This window comes from Dermochelys coriacea, chromosome 7 (assembly GCF_009764565.3).
Source record: "Dermochelys coriacea isolate rDerCor1 chromosome 7, rDerCor1.pri.v4, whole genome shotgun sequence".
Classification (NCBI taxonomy): Eukaryota; Metazoa; Chordata; order Testudines; family Dermochelyidae; genus Dermochelys; species Dermochelys coriacea.
The window spans coordinates 84,142,772-84,162,880 of NC_050074.1; the positions used below are offsets into that span (position 1 = coordinate 84,142,772).

General features: G+C 44.8%; 1 protein-coding gene across 2 annotated transcripts in view; it reads right to left on the reverse strand.

The window, feature by feature from the left end:
* The window catches only part of CDH23 (cadherin related 23), a 555,581-nt gene that overhangs the window by 496,984 nt on the left and 38,488 nt on the right, over positions 1–20,109 (reverse strand). For both annotated transcript variants that reach the window (XM_043519492.1, XM_038408394.2), the window contains one exon: positions 15,716–15,793. In XM_043519492.1, coding sequence (XP_043375427.1) covers positions 15,716–15,793 — 78 coding nt within the window. The remainder of the gene's footprint in view (positions 1–15,715; positions 15,794–20,109) is intronic.

Genomic DNA, 20,109 nt, shown 5'->3' on the forward strand with positions numbered 1-20,109 from the left:
TTTTATTTGCATCAGCTTGTTTTGGGTGGTGTTAGGAACAGGTAGCTTTGCTTTTCTTCTCTCAGAGCACTGGCTTTTTTCAATATGATACATGCTAAAACAAAGTAACATGAGAAAAATTCAGATAAAACACCTTTGACTTACAACTTTGTGCTCGTGAATATCAGGTGGCAGTGGCCACATGCCATGTACTTTTGCACTTGAAGGTGAGAAGGGAGGCAGGGAGAGACAGAAGAAAGAAGAAGTATGCTGCTAATGATCCCCTTTCTCCTCTCCAAGTTTCATCCACAAAGCTCCGCCCCCCTGCATTGGGCATTCACACACATACAGTAGTAAGGGTCCAACAACTGGTTCATAAGTGTCTATTGTGAGGAGAGTTGTTTTACCACAGAGATTCCAAAAGTCAACCAATGGGAATAGCACCTGAATACTGACTACCACTGTTTTTTCCCTAGCTTTGCATTAAGCAGAGCACCAGACACCAAGATCAGTATTACTCAGCAAAAAATGCCAGCAGAACCTGGGGAAGGGAAGGAAACAAAATAGGCTAACTGTAGATGAGAAAGTATACGCACAACTGCATGGAGATATCACCAGAAGCAGCAGATAAAGTGTTCTGTTGCCCCCCCCCCCCCCGGATCCCACATGGCTCCCAGAGCATCAATGATTCTTGTGACCCGAACACTGCACAAAAAGAATCACAACAGTGATGATCCATTAACGAACATGGACTAGAAGATAGATACTAAATTCAGGATAATGCAGTGGCAGCTGCCCCTGTATTGCATAGACCTTTGGGTCTGCTCCATATCCAGGATCTCTCCTCATTGTCATAGGTGTGTAGCCAATGCATTGCTAAATCTGAGCGCCACATGCTGCATTGAACACGCATTGAGAGTACAAACTGAGAGTCAGGTACATTACTCCACACAGCCACTAGTTGTGGTTTTCCCATCCTCCTTTGTGAATCCGAAACTGTGAAACTTTTCCCACATTAAATAATTCTTGCCTTGATTCTTGTACTATAAGAGGGGAATACAGTAAAAATCCTACAAAACCAAGCAGCAACTAGGGTTACCAACCCCCAAGGATTGTCCTGGAGTCTCCAGGAATTAAAGATTAATCTTTAATTAAAGATTATGTCATGTGAGAAAATCTCCAACAATATATCCAACCAAAACTGGCAACTCTCACAGTAACCTAGCCAAAACAAACATAAGCACATACAGCAAAGTAGCCTCATCATAGCACAACTAAGTTATGGAGCCACAGTTGCAGCTCCGTAGATAAGGCTGAGTGAAGTTTTGCGAACTTCAAAGACTGAGAGTTCAGTTCACATAGCTAGGCCTCCAAAGTTCTGGATACCTCCATTATCCAAAACTATGAAAGACTCCATCAGGCCAGACAGTTCCCATCATTTCTGTTTGGCATTGTTCTTTTCTACTCACTCCCTTAAGAATAGAGTGGCCTACTCCCTTGCTCTGGAGTCTTGGGCAGGCAGTAGGTCCGTTCTCTCTCTGGTGTTCATGGAGGACCGACTGACCGACCAGTCAGTGAAGGTCAGTGCCTACCTCATCCCACTGCATCAGGGTCTTCATTTTGTACAGTTCTTCTCTGAGCTTACATATAACAGAACCTCTTAAGGTAAATTTGAAAACTCATCAAAATGGTTCAAATGATGTTTCCTACTCCATTTGTTCTACCTGACGCAGTGGAGATAGGTGTTGGAATCCAGAAGAAATAGTGTTTTAGGCCAGGAATCCTGGTGATACAGGCATCAACAAAGTAAAATAATGTGACCTTTGGGTCCTTTGCATGTCCTGAACAGGACGTGGAATTGGATACACACAGACCCCAGTTCTTTGCTTTGCAGCATGCTATTGGCTTGAATGGGGCACTGTGGGTGCAGGAGTGTGTCCCTGTTATTCTTAAAGTGGGATTGGAACCTTAAATCCTAATTCCCTTCCTTATGGGAACACTCAGGGTTCCCATAAAGTTCTAAAGTTACGCTGAAATGCAATGCCAGCAAGGGATATTCTGGCAGCCAAGGCTCACAGAGTCCACCAGCATTCTGTTCATGGCTGTCATATCTGGTCACCAACAAGCACTATATGTTCAGGCTGTGCCAGCTTTACAGCATAAGCAGGAAAATTCCTCTATGCAAGGGGAATCCCCAAATGTCCATTTAGTATGTTTTAAAGTCTCCTTTGTGCAGCGCAAGCCGTGCAAAGCAGACATCCATAGAGAACAGGATCTGGCCCACAGAATTTAGTAGAGAATTATCTCTGCACTATTGAGTTCTATAGGTTGGTTTAAAATTTTTGTAGAAAAGTTTAAAATTCTCTCAAATTCCATGGGATGTTTCCATAAGATCAGTAGCTGGTCCTTGTGTCACAGTGTCCAATGGAAGGTTTCTAGGTTATCTGGAAAAACATCTAAACTTGTAACATCAAATGTATGAGCTCATCCTTGAGTTTTGATCTACTTTAACCACAGTTACTGGAGCCAATAACCTCATAAAGGCGGGACACCTTGACATCAGGAACATCATGCTAAAGTTGATGATGTAATAACCTCACAGGCCTGTGCCTTCACATAAGCCTTGCAAGCTGTGTGCTATCAATGACCTCACAGATGCCTATACCTTGACAAATTCAGAAAAATTAGAGATGATGAGCCAATAACTTTACAAAGGCCTGTGCCTCAACATCAGCTAAGTAAAGGAGAGGTTCTGAGCTAGTGGCCTCACAGTTGCCTATCCCTGAACTTCAGGCCAGCCAGCTGGAGTTGCCAAGTTAGTGAGCTCACAAGGGCTTTGCCCAGATGTCAGACATCCAGCAAGCTACATGCAAGGACTCTGTGACAAGAACCCAGGTCTACAGAGCCTGGGACAGCTGGTAGTCCTACCATGCCACCGGAAGGCCATACAGAGGCACAGCCAAGGAGTACTATGGAGAGTAGGCGCTGCAGGAAGTGCTGCCCAAAAGACTTAGATTGACAGTACCCTGCAGTCTGCTGATTAGCCAAGTGCACTGTTTAATCCCAGGGGTTGCTACAGGAAGTTGTTTGCAACACCATACCCTGCTTGAGCTCCTGATCTCCAGCCTCCGACCCAGCCTGACTCTGACCCAGATTCCTGCCCTCTCAATTCTAACCTGGTGTGACAGTGCTCCCCATAAGGCTTTATTGAAACATGCTTATGAATGTATATATGACATAATTGGAATATGTTTTATTGCTACATATGCCATGCAACATATCTTTGTAAGGTTATGATCTACTGAATCTATTCATCCTATTTTATATGCATGTGTCATTATTGTATTCAGAGTTATGAATATTGGCCGTATACTTGTTTGATTTTAAATAACCTTAGTAAGGCATTTGGTCGCTTCTTTAGAAAGGAACTTGCAAGTTAAGTGCACCAATCAAGAAGCACGTAATGGACAATGGATCTTGGAAGGCTCCAATCCACATAAGAAGTCTACATGAGGACGTTCAAGGTAGCATGTGAACAATGGCTGCTACCTGTGAAAACTTAGTCATACATGGACATGTGACTTGCTCATGTGACTCCAAACTCCATCTTGGAGCTGGACTTTGTGTAGGGAGAGAGGAGGGGGTATCCACCCACAGAGAAAGTCTATTTAAACCCCTGGGAGACCCCTCCATTTTGTCTTCAGCTGGGTCAAGAGAGAGCCTCTCCACCCACAAGGATACCTGAAAGAAACTGGAACAAAGGACAGTAACTATAGGGGGTGTGATTACAATACAATAGTGATTGCTGGACCCAGACTAGAAGGAGACTAGTCTGTAAAAGGAAACTTACTGGAATTCCTCTGAGGGTGAGGTTTTTATTTGCATTTAGTTTTCTTACTGTATTAGACATAGACTTGCGTGTTCTATTTTATTTTGCTTGGTATTTCACTTTGTTCTGTCTGTTACTATTTGGAACAACTTAAATCCTACTTTCTATATTTAATAAAATCTATTATAAAATAATATTTATTTATTTATATAATAATATTATAAAAATAAAATTTATTAATTAACCCAGAGTATGTAATAATACCTGTGTGGGGAGGGGGGGCAAACAGCTGTGCATATCTCTCTATCAGTGTTATAGAAGGTGAACAATTTATGAGTTTAATCTGTATAAGCTTTATACAGGGTAAAACAGATTTATTTGGAGTTTGGATCCCATAGGGAGTTGAGCATCTGAGTGTTAAAGACAGGAACACCTCTTAAGCTGCTTTCAGTTTAAGCCTACAGCTGTTAGGGGATGTGGTTCAGACCTGGATCTGGGTTTGCAGCGGGCTAGTGGGTCTGGCTCAAACCAGGCAGGGCACTGAAGGCCCAAGCTGCCAGAGCAGGAAAGCAGGGGCAGAAGTAGTCTTGACACATCGGTTGACAACCCCAGGGGGGTTTCTGTGATCCAACCCATCATACCTGGTACTGCCTCTGATCTCCAGTCTTTGACCACGGCATGCCCCTGACTCTTGCTTACAGAACCTGTCTCTTGCTATTCCTACAGCTTCTGCCCAGCTATTACTGTCCACTGGTGGACAGACCTCAGCCCAGACGTGACCACTGGGCCAGACCACCTCTGCACTGGTCCATTACTCTACAAATGCTGAGCTACTAATGTTCAAGAACTGCGACTTGAATGCCCAGGATCCTCTGGAGACCTGGGCCTTCCCATCAGACCAGTAAGCTAGAGGTGCTGAACCAGTGAACTCAGAGAGGCCTGTAACTTGCCATCAGTTCACATGCAGAGAGATGCTGAACCATATACCAGCAAGCTATCATGGCTTCAGGTCATTCCAGTAAGTCAGCAGTGCTGAACAAGTCCCCACAGAAAGTCTAGTGCCTTGGCATTTTCCCAGCAAGAGGTGCTGAGCCAGAGAGTTCATAGAGGTCCAGGCCTTCACATAATTCCAACAAGCTAGTGTGTCTGTTCCAGTGATCTCACAAAAAAGAAAAGGAGTACTTGTGGCACCTTAGCCGTATAGAGTAGAAAACTATCAACTTCATGAAAAAACTCGTACAGATACAGAGAGACATCATCTTCCTCTCCAAATGCAAACAGATGGACGTCATACCAAAAGGACTGAAGATAAATAGTCTCTAAGGTGCCACAAGTACTCCTTTTCTTTTTGCGAATACAGACTAACACGGCTGCTACTCTGAAACCAGTGATCTCACAGAGACTCTTACTTGGATACAAGCCCAGCACTGAAAAACTGTTGAACCAATAACTTTGTGGAGTCTTACACTTTCCCATCAGATCAGAAAGCTAGAGATGCTGAGTAAGTGAGCTCAGAGAGACCTGTGCCCTGACATCAGCCCAGCAAGCTATAGATGTTGAAGCAGACGCCTCTCAGATATCTGTTCCTCTAAATCTGCCCAGAAAGCTAGAAGTGCTTAGCCACTGTCCTCACAGTGGTCTCTCCCTTGAGATCAGCAGACCACACTCAAGCAGCTTAGCTAGTTTGCTCCTGAACAGTGCACAGGGGCCTGAGCCTTGATGTGTAAAGCTAGAAGTATTGAGCCAGTGTCTCGTCATGAATGCAGCAAGCTAGGACTGGGGAACATCAGCTGTGTTCATTTTCCCTGCCCAGAAATATATGATGAACTCAGATATCTAGGTAGGAGTTGCCTTTTGCTGATGCCCCAGTGGCAAGCTCAGTCTCTCCACCTGTATGAAATGCCAGCAAGTGTGCTATATTCTCCTGGGCAAATCTCCCAGCAACAGACAGGTTTCTCATCCAGAGCCAAACACAACTGAAGAGAGAGTTCCAGCAAGAACAACAAAAATACCATACCCTGGCCTCTTTTCATGTTGAAGTTACCCATAGATAGTCAGACTGCACAATGAAACTCTGGAGTATTCATCTATATTTGCCATTTTATTATAGCAGCGTCAACCTCAGTTTTTATAACTGTGGTTGGAATAGGCCCTCCCAACCTGTGAAAGGAGTGTGTAAAACTAGAGTACCCAACAGGTAGCACTGCTTGACCAACCCTCCTATCCTCTGCTCCTATACCAAACCTTGTAGTTACCCACACACAATATACGTTCATCATTTTCACCCTGAAAATGGAACAGTCCTAAAGTATGTTGTTGGAGTCTATCCTGACAGCATAAGCAAACACTTACTACTACTTGAAGATGGCATTATCCCCAATTACATTTAAATGCAGAAGCCAAGATGAAGGGAACTCAGAACCATAATCATTTAAAATATCACCACCATATTCCTTTCCTGAGTTACCTCTTCCATTGGATATTTGCAAGGCTCCAAAGCATGCAACTTTCCCAGAAATCAGAGTAGCAGCCGTGTTAGTCTGTATTCGCAAAAAGAAAAGGAGTACTTGTGGAAATTTGTTAGTCTCTAAGGTGCCACAAGTACTCCTTTTCTTTTTCCCAGAAATGTGTGCAAAGGCAATACAGCTAATTACAAGGTTGCTCCCTGTCCTGAAATTTGCTAGGCAATCTCAGTTTTCTCACGTCTGTCTCACATCCTGTAAATCCATCTTGCAGGGCAATTAGAGAGTCATGTCTTGATTCTCAGTTATGACATTGTAACCGGGTGAACACATCATGCATGACAGTGTGTGATGATATTCCAGGATGATGTGAAAACACAGATGTCATATAATCAGGCTGCAGCACCATGTGATTATTTGGTCCCTCAAATGCCATACCAGGAGGTGATGTTCCCCATTTCTTACAGCAAAGGAAGGTTCAGGGGTTGTGCATTTTGTTTTTCATTATATAAAATAGGAGAAATAGGAGTCAAGAACTGCCAGATCCTAATCCCATCATAACATTGATTCCCTCTGTAGTTCTGAGTAAGACACTTAAGGGCCAGTATTTTGTGGTGAGGGGTTAAAGGCACCTAAAGTTGCAGACAGGTACTGAGAGTGTTTTCAAAAGGATCTATCTGGGGCTTTGGGCACCTAAGTACCTTAAATAATCTGGCCTTAACCTCTTGCCCTCATTCCCCCATGTTCCCGTCTATAAAATGGGGATGATGACACCACTTACCTATTTCTTGTGAGGATTAATTAGCAAAATGTTTTGGAAGTGATTTTAAGAGTAAAAGCAACTGCTAACTATTGTCACTATATTTGTGGATACCCATAGTATGACAAACTCCATTCCACTTTGAGGCAGATGCAAACACAGCAGCCCCTCCTACCCAGTCCTCCCTAATCTTATGCTGAACCATTCATCTAATCACAGACAGCTGCACAAATATTTGTCCTGCATTATCATCCAACCGGTTCTCAGTTATACATGCAAAATCAGAGGCCTTGTCCTTCATCAATTCATAGATGGTGATAACCTCATTAGCTACTGACTTTGCATAAAAGGGTATAAGAACAGTGAACAGGAAATTCTGGTTCTCCACAACTTGCCTTCAACAAGGTAAAACCAATGAGACCAAGATTAAACATCTGAGTCCAGGTTTATGCCCCATAGTTTTGTCTTCTAGTTTGTCTTCCCTCCTTCCCATCACAGGGATTGAGGGGCCCAAGCATTTGCAACCAGTCCCTCCAGCTAGTTCATAGCTCCTGCAACTTCAGCCATTTCAAAACAGACCTTCCTTGTCCCCTGTGCTGCCACTACCCACTTCTTGTTTGCAAGTAAGAAGTCTCTGCCATGGCTTTAGGCCGGCAGCCCTGTGGCTGGTTGATCCCCCCCTCCTTTCCTCTCTTTAAACCAGCCTCTTGTCATGCACATCATAGAGTACCTAATATTCCTGCACTTCACTCATTTCTCTATTGTCCTTCAATTTCTTCTCCGCTGCCTAGCAAATTCAATTGCTTTTGTATTCTTCATATTTGTGTTTTATATTCCCCCTCCAATTCTCCCCCTCCCCAGTTCTGCAATGCGTGCATGTGTGTTTCATTACTTCTGGGTGAAATAACTGACGAGGGGGATCAGTCCACCTGAAAATTGCTCTCTCTGGACTTAAATGAAACAGATGGGCATTGATGGTGTTTTCAGAGAAATTAATCAGCCTGGACTGGCGGCAGTGCCAGGAGCTCCATAGGCCCAATCTAGCCTAATGAATTCCAAGCTCTCTGTCTTAATAGCTCCTGACAAGACTAATTTACTCATGTAAGTGATCAGAGAGGGAATGATCTCTTTAATTGTTGCTTAAGACTCTTTTAGGCATCACATGAGGGAAGAGGAGGCTGTTAATTTCTAGTCAAGTAAGCGAGAATACAGGGGGCTTTTTTGGGAGGGAAGAGGTTAACAAAGAGAAGGGAATGATGCAGATATTTTGGCACTTCCTCCTCACTCCCCCATCTAGAGTATTCCAAGTTGGGTGCAGTTTGGAGGACATTTGTCCTGCCTATGGATGACTGAATTCACTGTCCTGATGATAGAGGGTTACCTTTGGAATCAACTGAACATCTGAGAAAGTATCCATTCAAAGATGCAGCCTGAGTTTGGTTTCTGTTGCACGAGTGCAGCTATTGGAATGATTACTGTATTCTTTAGTAAGTCTACATCAGTAGCATTCTTGCCTGAGAGTGTCACAACGTCACAGGTTCAAATCTCCCACACCGTAATTTCATGTCTAGTAGTAACACCTCAATGTGGGAGAAGAGGATATTGCAGCACTGCTATGCTGTCCTTTGCATGCAACATTAAAGCAAGGTCCCTCATGCCCACTGCTGGTAGAATTTAAACCATGACAGTGCTGAGTAAGCAGCTGGGGTAACCATGATCAAAATTCCCAAAGGAAACACAGGTTCCAATATCCACGATGGTGTGTCAACTCTTGCCAAGTATATAATGACAGCTATGTTTGTCTATAGTCACTGCAGACCCTATTTATGTAGCTCCTTGTATAGCATTTGGGAGTCCATGAGTATGATGTGCACTTTATAATTCACTACTGGGGGGCTGTGCTTCTGATACTGTGGTGAAATATCTGCTTCCAGCTAGTTGTGCCCCAGTCCAGGACATTTATAGTTTTCAGACAACTTTTTTTAATTTGAGAAATGTATGCTGTGGGGGGGGGGAAGAAAAAAGAAAACAACTGCTCAACCAGGGAGGACAACCAAAATTCTGCTTTGTGAAGGACTGAGATATTTGTCTTCATTCCAGTCAGGAACAAAACTTGCAATTTTCAAAAAATTCTCCATAAGAGAATTTTAAAAAAAATGTTGTTTTGGACTGATTAAAAATTTCATTTTGTTTTTGCTTTGCAAAACCATGCAAAATAAAAATTTAGATGTGAAAAATCAATTCAAAATGAAGAAAAAAGTAAAAATGTTTCTTTTCAATGTTGTCAAGACATCCTGTTTTGATATTAGAAGAAAAAATGTGAAAAAAGTTCTGACAAATTTGGGGCAAAATCTACACAATTTCGTAAACTGTTTCAACTTCAGTAGAACCATATTCTCCATCAGAAAACATTCCATCAACGTTTTTCCAGTCAGCTCCACCTACCAGCTCCATTTACTCCATGTAGCTGCTTTCTTCATCAGAAGTTTCTCTGGGGAAAATTCCATAGTGATTGTATTTGAAGGGGATAAAAATTAGAGGGGTAGCAAATACACAGGAAGATAGAAATAGTCTGTAAAGCGATCTACAGATATTAGTGCTTCAGTAGAAGCTGCAGATAAAGTACATGCAAATAAACCAAGTCCTACACAAGGAGAGCAAGTAGAACTGCACAGATACAAAACAGCAGGACATCATCATATTTAAAGGATTTTTTTTCTTGTTTCCTTTATACCATCTTCATCTAGCTTTTTCAAAGGTTGTGAAAGGAGGTGCCCATTAATATCCATTTTAAGAGGTCATCCACCATATGAAGCAGTTTGACATTCACGGCAGACCAAGAATCACAAAGACCAAATTCTGTTCTATTGCACTGCATTACAAACCACTGATAGGCACAGCTACTGACGATGCTAACCATCACACTTAGGGCTCACATTCCACCACGATATTGACTTGTTCATTGGGCCTGTTGGGATCCTGGAAGTGGGCGGGCAGAAGCCCATCCACTGTGAAAGGACCTCCCCCAGCATAAGGGGAGAATTCATAAGGTCCGGGATCTCAAGTAATTACAGGGGACAACTAAAGATAACAGAAATGGGAGTGAAGTCACAGAACCTGACGGGGACACTGAGCAGAGAACCCTGGACAGCGCCCACTGCTCCTCCAAGGTGTCAAGGGAGCCAGCGAACACCGCCCAAAGGAATTCCGCCCGAATATGTGAGCGGACGGAGGATCGGAAATAGGTCTCATTCAGTGGGAGCAGGCAGCTATTCTGTTTCATGAGGTGCTTTGTTTCAGATAGACTACAACACCTAATGCATGCTTTTGTCTGGACCATCACCAAGTTAAAACTGGTGCTAAAATACATAGCTGTGATTTGCTAAAAGTCAAGTGACCATCTTTACTTGGATCCGGCCAGTCCTCTGTGAATTTGGGAAAGGATCATCTTAGAGCAGTGGTCTCCAAACTGTGAGGGGCACAAAGGAACTTTGGGGGGAGGTGTGTGGAAAGGCCTGGGCCAGCCCCCACTGGGGGCAAGAAAGAAGCAGCATGCTTCTAGCCCTGGTCTGCCCCCAACCCCATTCAGTCCCCTGTCCTGTTCTGCTGTCCAGGCGCGGGCCAGCCCCATGGAGGATGGGGAAGGAGCATCATGCTTCCAGTCCAACTCTGCCCCCAGCCCTGCTCTGCATTTGGGCCCAGGCCAGCCTCCATGGGGGGCAGGAAGGGAGCACCACACTTCCAGCCCCACTTTGTCCCTGGCCCAGCTCTGACTCCAATCCCCTTCAGTGCCAAGTCACTCACTGCCCCCAGGTCCAGCTCTGCCTTCAGCCCAAGCTCAGCTGCTGAGGAAGCCTTGGCTGTGCAGTAATGGGGACGGTTGGGGGGTGCACGGCAGACAGATTTTGTTAATGGTAATGGGGGGATGCAACTGGAAAAGTTTGTGCACCACTGTCTTAGAGCTTCTCAAGCAAGGTTGTCCCAGGTCCATAGGCTCTCTAGGGGTATTCCAGGAGGGCTTTGCCACTGTCCGAGAACATTTATAAATGTAGTGCAACACCATAGGCTGTGGGCAAGACTCAATTTGAGGGCCTGTCATGGAACCACAGGATCTGTGCTATGCCCCATCTTTTAAACAGTCTCTTGGAGCAACCCCTTTAGTGTGGAAGGCCTCCAAGGTGTCCCACTCCTTCCCTCAGCATAGGCCAGGCAGCCTCACTGCCTTGCAGGTGAGCATCTGGGTTCCAGCACTTCTGTTTCACGCTGTGATTTCTGCTCAGTGAGTCCAGATGAAATAGACTCTTGATAGAGACTTGTACACTCTTCCATGACTAATGCACCTCAGCAGGTATTTACAGTGACACTCAAGCAGTGTTTTCAAAACAGAGTAGGATTTATTAGACAGCTGGCACACAGCACTGGAAGTCCCTAGGTTAGCACAGAGAAATAAAGGTTAAAGTATAGTCCATTCTGGCCGAACCAGCACAAACTACCAGCCAGGTTACAGTGGATCGCGTCTTCGGCTCTGTCATAAATATAAAGGGAAGGGTAACCACCTTTCTGTATACAGTGCTATAAAATCCCTCCTGGCCAGAGGCATCCTCCTGTTACCTGTAAAGGGTTAAGAAGCTCAGCTAACCTGGCTGGCACCTGACCCAAAGGACCAATAAGGGGACAAGATATTTTCAAATCTTGGGATGGGAGGAGGTTTTTGTTTGTGCTCTTTGTTTACATGGTTGTTCTCTCTTGGGACTGAGAGAGGCCAGACAGAAATCCATCTTCTCCAACCCATCCTAATCCAAATCTCCAATATTGCAACCAGTATAGGTAAGCCAGGCAATAGGGTTTAGTTTATCTTTTGTTTTATATGAATTTTCCCTGTGTTAAGAGGGAAGTTTATTCCTGTTTTCTGTAACTTTAAGGTTTTGCCCAGAGGGGGATCCTCTGTGTTTTGAATCTGAATACCCTGTAAAGAATTTTCCATCCTGATTTTACAGAGATGATTTTTACCTCTTTTTTTTTAAATAAAATTCTTTTAAGAACCTGACTGATTTTTCCATTGTTCCAAGATCCAGGGGTTTGGGTCTTTGATGATTTTGGAACCAATTGGTTAGGATATGATTCTCAAGCACCCCCAGGAAGGGGTGTGTGTAGGGCTTTGGGGAATATTTTGGGGGAAGACGTCTCCAAGTGGGCTTTTTCCCTGTTCTTTGTTTAAAACGCTTGGTGGTGGTAGCATACTGTTCAAGGACAAGGCAAAGTTTGTGCCTTGGGGAAGTTTTTAACCTAAGCTGGTAAGAATAAGTTTAGGGGGTCTTTCATGTGGGTCCCCTCATCTGTACCCTAGAATTCAGAGTGGGGAAGGAACCCGACAGCTCTGCCTCTCTCTCTCTCTCTCTCTCTGATTCCTTTGCAGCCAGCTTCCTCCAGGAGACAACTCCTTACTCCCTGCCTGTGTCTCAGTCTTTTGTTCTCAAGCTGGAGTCTCTGCTCAGCTTCCCTGCTGAGAGGTGGGGGGCAAATCTCCTTCCTCTTGCTCAGTGGGTTTTAGGTGTCACTCTTTGGTCACTGGGACTTTTCCATTGTCTTTTGGGGATTCTGCATCGATATGGGTCACTTTCAGTATGTTCCAGCCAGTCCCTGAACAGCCCTATTCACTGCGGCCCAGACAGCAAGGTGACACCCTCGCTCACCTCATGTCCTGCTCTGCCCTCGCACTCTTAACTGTGCAAAGCGCAGAGGGAAACTGAGGCACACAGGATTCATAAAAATATTACAGGAAATTCCCACTTCATGACAGGTCCTCACAAAACTGACGTCTCTCCCTGAGGTGGTTGGAAAGACCTGATTCTGGTGATCTGTGCTGTTTTAATCTCTTCACACAAGCACCCTTGACTGGGATCTCCTATAAATTTTGGGAGCCCTGCTGATGTTTCAGTAGCTGCTAGGTTCCTATTGCATGAATCTGCAGTGTATAAGTGTGAGGAAGGGTGGAACAGGCGGGGGAAGGAGGCAGTGTAAATGGGGCCCCGATAAGATCACAGCTATTCGCCTGCAGATGGAGACCCAGACCCACAGTCGTGCACACACTGGGCTTACAATCAATTCCTTCAGCATTAAAAGACAGCCACCAGCCCTGATTGAAGAGCACAAGTTTAATGGACTGAGAGCCTGGAAAGAGGCCAAGAAAGGCCCGATCAATTTCTACATTTACTAAAACTGATCACTAGCAAAACAAATAAATAAAATAAAAAACTACATCTGTCAATCAAAAAATTGCCAGTTTTCTCCAAGGGCACTATACAAAAAAAATCTCTTCTCTACCCAAACTCTCAGCTCTTTTGTGACTGACTCTGGCAGCCGGATTGAGTGACTGTGTGTGCACGTGCACATTTGGGGAGTGGGGGGAGGGAGTTACTACTGTCCAACAAAAGCCTCTCACAGAATTTACACTTGTTCTAACCTCCCTGACCTAACGTCTCTCTCTCTCATTCCCCCACCTCAATTTCTTGTAACTGCTTCTGTGAAAGCTTCTAGGATTTTTTATTTGCTGCAATGGGAAGCAGGAAATGAGAGGGAAGTAGGCAACAAGTGACAAGAAACTCAGGGGAAATATTGGCTTATTAGTACCGACAGTCAGCTGCGACCTGACATCGTCGTCACCAACAAGGCTCAGAAAAAGATCATCCTTGTTGACGTCACAATCTCCTTTGAGAACAGGACCCTGGCCTTTTGCGAAGCCTGAGCTCGTAAGCTGGAAAAGTACGCGCCCCTGGCTGATACCCTGAGAGCAAAGGGCTACAAGGTGCAGATGGATGCCCTGATAGTCAGAGTCCTGGGTGCTTGGGATCCCTGCAACGAGCATGTGCTGCGGACCTGCAGGATCAGTCAATGCTACGCATGGCTATGAGGCGCCTCATAGTCTCAAAAAGAAAAGGAGTACTTGTGGCACCTTAGAGACTAACAAATTTATTAGAGCATAAGCTTTCGTGAGCTACAGCTCACTTCATCGGATGCATTTGGTGGAAAAAGCAGAGGAGAGATTTATATACACATGTTCTCTGTGTGTGTGTGTGTGTGTGTGTATATAAATCTCTCCTCTGCTTTTTCCACCAAATGCATCCGATGAAGTGAGCTGTAGCTCACAAAAGCTTATGCTCAAATAAATTTGTTAGTCTCTAAGGTGCCACAAGTACTCCTTTTCTTTTTGCGAATACAGACTAACACAGCTGCTACTCTGAAACCTCTCATAGTCTCAGACACCATCCAATGGTCCAGGGACATCTACATCGAACACATCATCACCGGCCACCAACAGTAACAGGAGGCATGAGCCAGAGCGAGATCGTGCATCGACTATGAAAAAGGGACCGAGAGACTTTTTCCATTGGACCATATGAACTGGAACCATAAACTCACTGAACGTTAAATCTCACCAAATAAGGGTCAATCCATCCTCATCATCGTATCCGCTCATTATACTCCACACCTGAACATAGCCATTATAACTTGTACTTTGACCCATTAACTTTTTACCCCCCATTGGGGATATTGCAGACTATGTATTCCTTATGCCATCCGATCTTAAATCAAACTTCGCACCCCTTGATAATCTGTATGTTATTCCCCAATTACCAGAAACTTCTATGCTTAAACTCTGTACTATTCACTTTTTTTAAACATCATCTTAAAAATTTTAAATTTATTGTATTACAACAGCACCTAGAACCTTTACTCATGAACCAGGACCCCATTGTGCTAGGCACTGACATTTATTTTACTGTACTATCTATGCAAAGCCAGCCAAAATAAGAGAGAGAGACTGAGGCAATCTGAGAGCATACATGCAGTTTGTATAGTACACAACATTATTTTAGTATAAAAGTGCAACTGGGCTACAACCCATTTCTGTGGATAATTTTTCCTCCTCTGGCCCCTCTCAGAGCAGTTCTAGTTATGAGCTACAATTTTATTTAAGAGTCTATTTTCATCCCCTAATGCCTTTAGAAAACTCCCACTAGCACCCAGGACTCCGATCCTCTGTTGCCCTCCACCTAAGCTAGTGCAAAGTGTGTGTCAGACACTACCCTTCTGGTCTGGTAACAGTTTACACTGTGCATGGGTGCAAGTGACTAAACATATTGCTCAACAAAGAACTGGGCCCCCAAGTGTCCCAAGCTTGCTGCTGCGGCTTGGCCTGTCAGAGCGCTGCGCTGAGCTCTCCCTGGGCGATGCCACTTTGAGAGTGGAGGGCATTCAGTACTTTTTTTAAAATCAGATCCTTGCTCTGGAAGATTTCAGAGCAGAAAGGCATCCCCCTCCTCCCTTGTTTGCATATAAAGCCAATCCAGCTTCCCTACAGGAGAGAAGGCACACAGGATCTGGTGGAGGATGAGCCACACAGTTCGGTATCCTGCATCAATATCTTAATCAAACAGACATCACACACTTCCCAAGGGAATGTTGCATATTTCTCCCCACTTCTTTTCTTTTGAAAAAGTTCCATTGTCCCAGGTGGTCTGGATCTTTTCCCCAGTTGGGCAACTTCAAACACACTTCATAGCCCATGTGATGGGTGCCTGTTAGCCATTCTATGCTCCTCGTCCTCCTCCCGCTTTCACACACCGCAAACAGGCCTGGAAACACAATGCAATCTGCTCATTAACGTAAGTGAGGCGCACTCACCCACGGGGGTATCCTCATTGATCAGCAGGTATGTGTCAAAGAAATAGTTGATGAAGTACGGCAGCCGATTGCTCAGACCTGAAAGGATGAAGAAGAAAAATATGGTTTTTAATTTATTTTATCCTATTTCATTTGATTAGAAGGAGGTTGTGGTAGAGGAGTGCTTGAAACAAACAGCTGGCAGTGCCCTGGGGTCAGCCCTAACTCTCCTCAAGGCTGGCAGCAAGTCATTCAGTCTTCCTGTGCCTTAAATCAGCACAGCTTGAGGGACTCACCTGGTCCCATTCCTCACCCAACTGCCTGTATAGCAGACAAGGTCACATTGTATGCAGTAAAAAGAACGAGGAGTACTTGTGGTACCTTAGAGACTAACAAATTTGCAGTGTAGCTGTAGCCATGTTGGCCCCAGGATATTAGAAAAGAAAGGTGGGTGAGGTAATATCTTTTATTGGACCAACTTCTGTTGGTGAGAGAGACAAGCTTTCGAGCTTACACTGAGCTCTCCGGTCAGGTCTGGGAAAGGTACCCCCAGAGTCACAGCTAAATGCAAATTTATTTGAGCATAAGCTTTCGTGAACTACAGCTCACTTCACCGGATGCTAAATGCAAGGGGAAGCAGATTGTTTAGCATAAGTAGTTAGCACATACTGTAAGGGACCAGTCATGGTAGAGTGCCCCGTTAACACCTCTGCAGTTATAGGACACTGATCACTCTATATCTGACCTCTCAGTCCCCATCCTCAAAGGAAACCGACACAACACTTTCAAAAGATGAGCCTCGAGCTTACATTTATTATTCTGCTAGGCACAAAAATCATGGGCTGAATAGAGGCACTGGATTTATGGTGCAGTGGCATTAACAGGGTACTCTACCTGTTAGTCTCTAAGGTGCCACAAGTACTCCTTTTCTTTTTTACCTGTGTAAGCTCAACCAACAGAAATTGGTCCAATAAAAGAGACTCCCTCACCCACCATGTCTCTCTAGGGTTACGCTGTCTCATTCCTGAGAAACAAATTAGGGCCCATTATTGAATTTAGTTTTCATGGTTCCATGTCTGAACCAGAAGCTGCTGAACAAAGTGGGAAGCTTTCATTTTACACACAGGGTGTTCAGCTATCCCAACAGGGAGAACTGCAGAGATACTTAAGCTAGTCTACACCTAAAACTTACGTTGACCTAGCTACATTGCTCAGGGCTGTGAAAAATTTCAATGCCCTGTGTAATGTAATTAGGTCAACCTAACTCCTGCTGTAGATACAGCTAGGTCAATGGAAGAATTCTTCCTTAGACCTAGTTGCCACCTCTCAGAGAGGTGGATTTACTACAACCACAGAGAAAACCCTTCCGTCGCTGTAGCATCCGATGAAGTGAGCTGTAGCTCACGAAAGCTTATGCTCAAATAAATCTGTTAGTCTCTAAGGTGCCTCAAGTACTCCTTTTCTTTTTGCGAATTCAGACTAACACGGCTGCTACTCTGAAACCTGTCACTATAGCCATGTAACTGCAGTTGTAGTGTTTGGAGTGTAGATAGACCCTGAGACACCATGCAAAGGAAATTAATGACAGGAGAGGAAGGGATGGTAAGGACATGAAGTGGGCCAGGAGTCTTTTAATTCAGTTGTGTCTCTCCCCCGCCCCGGGGGCCCAGGTGAGGAGGCAGAGTAGATAAAGCACTAAAGCAGCCCAGAACAAAACAGAGCGAAGAACACCCTAGCAGCCCAAACCTGTCACAGCGCTGCTGCTGGCTCAGAGCAGACTGATGTCAGAGGGGCGCAGAGACAGGGATTCAGAGTGCCGTCACTGGTCAGGGCCTTTGTGCAGGCTGAAGGCAGCGGGAGCAGCAGTGCAGGGATGGGAGACAGCAATTATTGTTTTAGCGCATGATTAATATCTCGCACTGTTTCCATGGCTGGGAGCCTTTCGCCTCGTCAGCCTTAATTCTGCCAAAGCATCACTTTTCCCCCGTTGTGCTGTTATAATGGCCTCCTTTCGCCTTTAATAACGAGGCTCAGTTATTTCAACTCCCTGTTTACTTTGTGAGAGCGAGGCTGAGAGCACGTGCACCCGTCCCCAGAACCACAGAGGTTGCCACCCCATGGGCTGAGGCTTATTAGTTCTGAGAAAGTTCAGGCCAAATCATGTGGACGAGCAACTGCTGCCTGAGCAGTGGGAAAGATTAACTATTGCGGATTTATCATGGGAGCAAGGGCAGAGATGGGATGCAAGGTGGCAGGAGAGAGGTGCAGCAGGTTTCCAAGAGGGCCTAGTGCATTTGACAGATGGGTTTCCCTTGATTTCCAGCCAGGGCTGAAATAGCCAATACACTCACTTATTAAAAGATGCAGTTTAACTGCCAGACAGCAAACACTATTGAACAAGGGAAGTGGAGGTTTTAATTGGCCTGTCAGAAGTGTTTTGCATCTGATTTCTGTGGGTTCCAGTTTCTGGCTCACCTGAAAAGCAGGGGTGAGTGACTGCAGGAGTCAGGTTCTGTATACAATGTCCAGCTGTCTCTTGGAGCACAGTGCAGTCTGACCCGGAGGCAATTACCAAACCAGCCGGGGTCAACTCAGCCAGTCCAGATCATTGCCTCAAACGTTAGCCCAGCCCTATTAGAAAAGCCAAGGAAATGCCACAGATGCCATCCAGGAGGAAGGATGAGTATGGCCCAGGATTGAGACGGAACAGGTCTGGGTTCAATTTCCTGGCTGTGCACAGACTGCCTGTATAACCTCTGATCCATCACTCTCTCTGTGCCTCAGCTCCCCATCTTTAAAAACGGGAACAATTATACTTTTGTTCTACTACTTTGCCTATTTATTCTGAAAGCTCTTCAGGGCCACCTAGCACACCAGGGCCTGTATCTTGGTTAGGGTCTTCAGGCACTATTGGAAAACAAAGTAATAGAGATTTCCCTCAAAGTCACTTTACACACTGAAACTAGGTCTTATCAAACAGCAACAAAAGGCTGGTGAGGAAGTGCTGGAGGATGGGCCATACTGCCTTTGAATAGTTCCCCTGCCTTTGAATTTCCTGCACTGTTCTCTCCCCATGGCCCGTTAGTTTTGTGTGGTCCCAGTCAATTCCATGTTGAAATATGAATTTGTGAATGCGTGAAGTAGCCACATTGAATAAGCAGTATTGCTAATGCCAGGTATTCAAAAATCATGAGTCAGACACCCCAAAATCATAAGATTTTTGTAAATAATACATTTAAGGATGTTTTATTTGCCTTCTGGTGTTTGAGCCTTTATGGGGTCCACATTTTCAAACTCTCCTCCTTGACCGTGAGGGCTAGAAAGTTTGTTTTGTTTTGCGGGAGGAGGGAGCTTAAAAAAAGGAAAGCTGAAATTCTCACTAGCGCCATGGCTCCAGGAGCTGAGGCTTTAAGGAAGGTAAGTCTTGTGACAAAAGCACAGGAGTTGGCAAATCTGTAAGGAGCTGCAAGGCAGGGATCTGAAATGCAGGGTGCTGCAGTAAACGCCAGGCCCTAGTGGCTGCTGTGTTAAACTTATATCAGGTTTAAATAAAAATAATTTTGTAGTGTTAAATACAAGCTCTCCATGCCTTCCTAGGGAGGACGCCACAGGCAGGAGCTTGCATTCAGAAGGACATAGGCCAGATAGGGCTAAAGAGACATAGGGCCAGGACATAGGGCTAAAGAGAAGCCAACAGGGAGATGCCTTGACAGCCATGCTGAGCCCATCAAATCCTGGCTGTGTACGTCTGAGACAGGTGGATAGACAGAAGCATATGTCTCAGGAGCACGTTGGAGCCTGCAGACTAGAGCCTAGCCATCAGGCACCCAAAAAAGTCATGCCTGGAGAGTTCAACTTTGGGGATTGATATTTCTTTGCTGGAAAACTCAAGAGAGAAAACAATGAAATTCTGGGCATTTCATTGTCAGGCGATAGTGACAATGAAATTGAGAAGAGGAACAGAACTTCCACTCTCCAGCAAGCCAACTGCTAATTCAGCAGAGAATGGCTGTGAAGAACTGTCTTCCTGCAAAGCTTAGCAACAGCTTACACTTGCTTTCCTAGCTCTTGCCTGCTTCCTCAACACTCTGTTCACTAGCATCCCAGCATCCTGGCAGCAGGGGACGTTTCAACACACTCAGTTGCCACCCAAGGATCATTAGTGCCCTCTAGTTGCATGGACTAGCAAGGCCACACTCATTTTGAGACAAGAGCGTCCTGCTTGTGCACCAAATTCACCTTTCTGCAGTTTTCTTGGCTTCACCTTCCTCCTGAATGTCCCTTAGGGAAAAGTAGAAGGTGATAAAACAATTATACCTTTTCTATAGGGTTTTTGAACAACTCTGTAGAGAAGTGACTCTGCTATAAAATTCTTTAGTTACACAGTTACAAAAACCCTATGTAAGTAACCGAGA